Here is a 4,649-nt window from a genome sequence, read left to right on the forward strand (position 1 = left end):
ATATACGTATAATCATAAGCAGAATTTTATCTTGAAATCTGATGGATTACGAATCGTCTAAAGTAGCCTTAACGGGATAGAAAATATACAACTGCAGTTCCATGATAGTTACTGACATAATATGCATTTTATTCGCAGGTTATAAGCGAACTACCGGTCTAAAGAAAGCGTCGCTTATATACGATAAGAACTTCTTGAAGGAAGACAAATTGCACGCGAAAATACGGTAACGGAAGCGGCAATTTTCCGTAATATTGATACTATAAGGATGCGGGCTATCCAGTGTTACGTTTATCTTGCGTTGCTGCTGATGACAGCGTCGGCCGTCCCGGCGTCATCGAAGGTCGACTCAGCCAAGGTCAAGAAAACCACGGCGATCACATCCGGAGGAGGCAAGAACACCTCGGCGATCACTGCGACGACGGCAGCGTCGAGGCCGATCGCGAACGCTACGTTATATTCCTCGTCATTTTCCTCGGCGGCGACGACGACGAGGACGACGGCAACGGTGCCGCACACAGTCGCTACATCCGCCACGACGACGCTGAAGCTGCCAGCCTCGTCAACGACCATCACGGCGACAGCGACGGCGACGACGACGACAACGACGACATCATCTGCGTCGCCGTCGCTAACGTCATCCACGGCGAGTCTTCCGACCTCCCGTGCTCCACAGGATGGCTCAAGTCCCACCTACATCACCGAGACATCGCCGAGGATAATCTCCCCTACTCAACATACCGCAGCCACGGTGTTGTCATCGAGAAAATCAGCGGCTTCTGCAACCGCCGCAGTCGCCGATGTCACGACCAGTGCGCCTTTGACGGCCAAGGAGACGCGGGAATCGCCCGGAAAGATTAGACCGCAAATCAAACTGACAACAAATTACACCACCGCCAGCGAGGTAAGCGCATTAATTCTAACCGATCGACCGACCGGTTGACTGCCCCCCCCCCCTCGTCTCTACCTGTACCGCGTCTCCGCTAGTCGTGTTTCTCGTATTGTTCCGTTTATTTTGCCTTAACTGCCGCCGGTCTTAACTATCACGGCACAGATTCCCGGCTTGTAATCGCTTTGCATGATGAATGGTCGCGAGCTCAACAGAATATCCAAGTCCTAATTGGCTTATACGTTAAGCCAGTCGCGTCGACGTACCGCCGTGAATTCCGCAAAATTCCGCGACGGCTGCTTTATACAGTCATGCAGGTCGCAAACGCGAAGTGATTTTCGAAACGTCGACATCCTACACGGTTTAATGTTAAAATTGAGGCAGCGCGTCATCCGGTGAATTTCGCTAGAAAATCAGAAATCGTCCGGAAGATAAGCGAGGAAGTTCTCCGAGAGATCAGCGAGGAGAAAACCAGTGACGAGAAATATTCTTCGTCCGTTGCTGTTCATTCACGTCTCCTACTGTTTCATGGAATGTTGGATAAGTTGTAATACGTTTCATTACGTTTTATGCCCGTCGTTGGATAATTCCATAATTAAAGTTCCTTCTCTAACTTATGCGATACGAGAGAAATTAAACTCCAAGTTCATCGAATAATAATATCTGCAATTCCAATAGGAAAAGTTCCACAGTTCTCATAAACGTATATTATTGGTATATCCTAGATCTACAAATTATTCCAAGTAAATCGGAAAGCAATATAGATAGAAGCTAGGAGAAAACTTACTTTACATTCACGCTTATCGAAAAAGATTAGAACGTGCTATAAAATTCCCGAAGTGCCGACAGAACTCTTTTTTCCTTCTTCTCTCATCATATGATGGAAAAGAATCCCAAATCTACCATTCCTGTTCGCCCCCTCTACTTTAAGCGAGTGCAGAAAAGCGTGTATCCGATGATGCGCGATAGAAAGGAACCCAGATTCGAGTTATACAGCCAACATAGAGGATCGTATGGGGTTTGAGAAAAAAATCCCATATAGGTCGACCGAGAAAGTAGCGTGTGCACCGTAACGTACCTCCGCGTACGTAGAAAATATGTATCTAATGCGCTCGCCGCGTAGACGACGAGCGTGGACGTATAACGCGTATGCAAAATGGCAAAAACGAGAAAGTAATCGGCATTCGGATACGGCTGGACGTCGTTACGGGACACATCGTAATTATCCAAGTTAATCGAGTGTGTGCCACGCTCCGTTCTGCGATAAAGCAAGATGAATCAGGCAATTGGGTCACACCTTAGGCAAATCTTTCATAGCCAAGGGGAGAAATCATTTCTTCTCTTTCCCGTGTTTTCCTTGCGCACGCAGACCTCTATAGGCCTCTATATATCCTCTAATTTACATGTCTTCAGATCTCCTTCTCATCTCTTTCTCTCTCTCTCTCTCTCTCTCTCTCTCTCTCTCTCTCTCTCTCTCTCTCTCTCTCACTCCCTCTTTCTCTCTCTTTCTTTATCCGCATTGAAGTAACGGCGGTACATATCGATGTTATATGAAACCGTTGAGTCATTTATGATCAAATAAGCGAACATAACGCGTCTTGATTACAAACGAACGATTTCGTTCCGTAGAATACGGTAAATCCGCCGCGTTCGCGCGCATGAGGTAACGGGGTGCGCGGAGTCATTAATAATAATTAAGTATCCTAACGTATCCGTAATAACCGCGCGAACGCTAACGACGGCAATGCGTAAATTGAGTATGTAATATCTCACGTGATGGAGTTATCTGTCCCGTCCGCTGGGTTGCGAGACGCGAACTCAATGCGTACGGTCGTGACGAGATTACGCCGAAAGAAAGCCTTATTATATACACTGAGAAAAAAATGATGTTACATCGACAGCATTATTTTAATTTAAAATAATTTTGTTTAATTCACATAACACTATTAAGGAAACATATCTTGTTTTGATAAAATTTTATATGTTTCATTAATACTGTTATTGAATTAACAAGATCATTTTCAGTTAAAATAATGCTGTTGATAATAATTTTTTTTCAGTGTTCGAACAAGAATCGAACTATTAAGAATCGCCATCACATCCCAATTCGTATGAGCAATGTCACGTTTCGTCGTACGAACAATGTCGTGATTACATTTTATGTCAAAATATATTTTATTTTCGATCGCGATACGCTCTCGTCGTTAAATTATGTACGAATCAATAGAGAAAAGAAGGAAGACGAAAGGAATCTCCCTCTGAATAAGAATAATATATGCATCTAATTAGGAGTAAATTTAATCAACTGCGATCTAATTAATTCCTCCGTCAGATCGTAACACTCGCCGGCGAGTGTGATATAATAGAGACAGGAAGAAAATTCAATTAACCACGGCTTAATTATCCGTGATTAATTGAATTCACTTCCTCTACCTGTATCGTGGTCAGCGCTATGATCTGAACAGAGAGACGAGGGATCTATAGATCGCGATTAAAGTTAACCAACGCCGGTGAAAATCGAACCTTGGCTTCGACGGACGGAATTTAATTGATATACGTCATATGGAGAGAAAAAAAATTTTGTTAATTTAACAAACTATCGATATCTGTAACAAATTTGACAAATTCGTAGACAAAATTCCGTAGACGATTATCTCTAACTTCCAATATTTCGAAATTTTATATATTTTCATCCAATTTGGAAACCATTAAATATTTTATTGAGAGTAATTTAACGTAGACATGCAAATTACTATTAATGTTGCTGACATTGCTTGAATTTAATTATTATTAAATTCAAGCAATATTCCGTATATTATAATATTTCGGTAATATTCCGAAACTGCGTAGATGTATACGCATATCAAACTTCATTAAAACTAAGAATTTTAATTTTCTAGAAAATTTCGCAAAAACCTGATTTTTTTCTCCCTGACTTTTCCCTAATTTCTCTGATCAATTTCAATTTCCCTAATTTCTCTGATTTCCAGTTTTGTAGCAATCCTGGTTTTTCAAGCAATCACATATAACGAATCAGTTTTTGTTCTAATAATAAACTTAGTGTGCTCAGCGTGCGTTGCAACGCCCCGGGGAAGTCACGCCGGTGCTTCACGGCAAACTGGTACAAATGAACATACAATAAGTGCATGTGAAAGAACAACTTCAGCGGGTAATTGCGGGTTGCGGAGGTGATACGAGTCGCACCATTCATCCCGATATCGAATGAAAATCGCTGGGAATCGTTCGCGTGAACGTACGCCTCAGCCAAGGCATACCGATTTCGTCCTGGATTTAACGTATGGGAAGTCGGATATTCCTCGTTACTAGGGCGGGAAAAGTGAAGCAATACAGGTTATTTTTCTTTATCATTGAGAAAAGAGGCGAGGTTTCGACAGTCATAGAACAGCGCGTTTCTTTACTGAGAAAAATGATTTTGTTACAGGAACAAATCAAGGGAAAGCAAGTGTGATATTTGTTTAAAAAAATGATCGATTTGTTACGATTGCAAATTAATTCGTCAATGTAACAAATAATCAATAGTACCGCTAGCAAATTAGAGGCTCATATATATAAATAAAAAAGTTGTAGACGGTTGCAAGGCTTCAAATCGTAAGAAATTGACCAATTCTAGTCAAGCATTTTTCCTATATTAGACTATGCTTGATCGGTTTTCTACGACTTAAGACTCCACGATCATCTACGAATTCTAAAGTTTATCTACAAGTTAGATTCTATATACATAAAATTCTATATATATATA

The 4,649-nt window shown here is 41.6% G+C and overlaps 2 protein-coding genes across 2 annotated transcripts in view; one reads left to right on the forward strand and one right to left on the reverse strand.

Moving 5' to 3' along the window:
* The window catches only part of LOC108685837 (elongation factor-like GTPase 1), a 42,587-nt gene that overhangs the window by 20,893 nt on the left and 17,045 nt on the right, over window positions 1–4,649 (reverse strand). The window lies entirely within an intron of this gene.
* LOC108685838 (mucin-5AC) overlaps window positions 269–4,649 on the forward strand; it is a 16,489-nt gene continuing 12,108 nt past the window's right edge. The window contains exon 1 of the mRNA XM_018190821.1: window positions 269–904. Within this exon, the coding sequence (XP_018046310.1) occupies window positions 269–904 (636 nt within the window). The remainder of the gene's footprint in view (window positions 905–4,649) is intronic.

The sequence above is a fragment of the Atta colombica genome, unplaced genomic scaffold, assembly GCF_001594045.1.
Source record: "Atta colombica isolate Treedump-2 unplaced genomic scaffold, Acol1.0 scaffold160, whole genome shotgun sequence".
NCBI classification, from domain to species: Eukaryota; Metazoa; Arthropoda; class Insecta; order Hymenoptera; family Formicidae; genus Atta; species Atta colombica.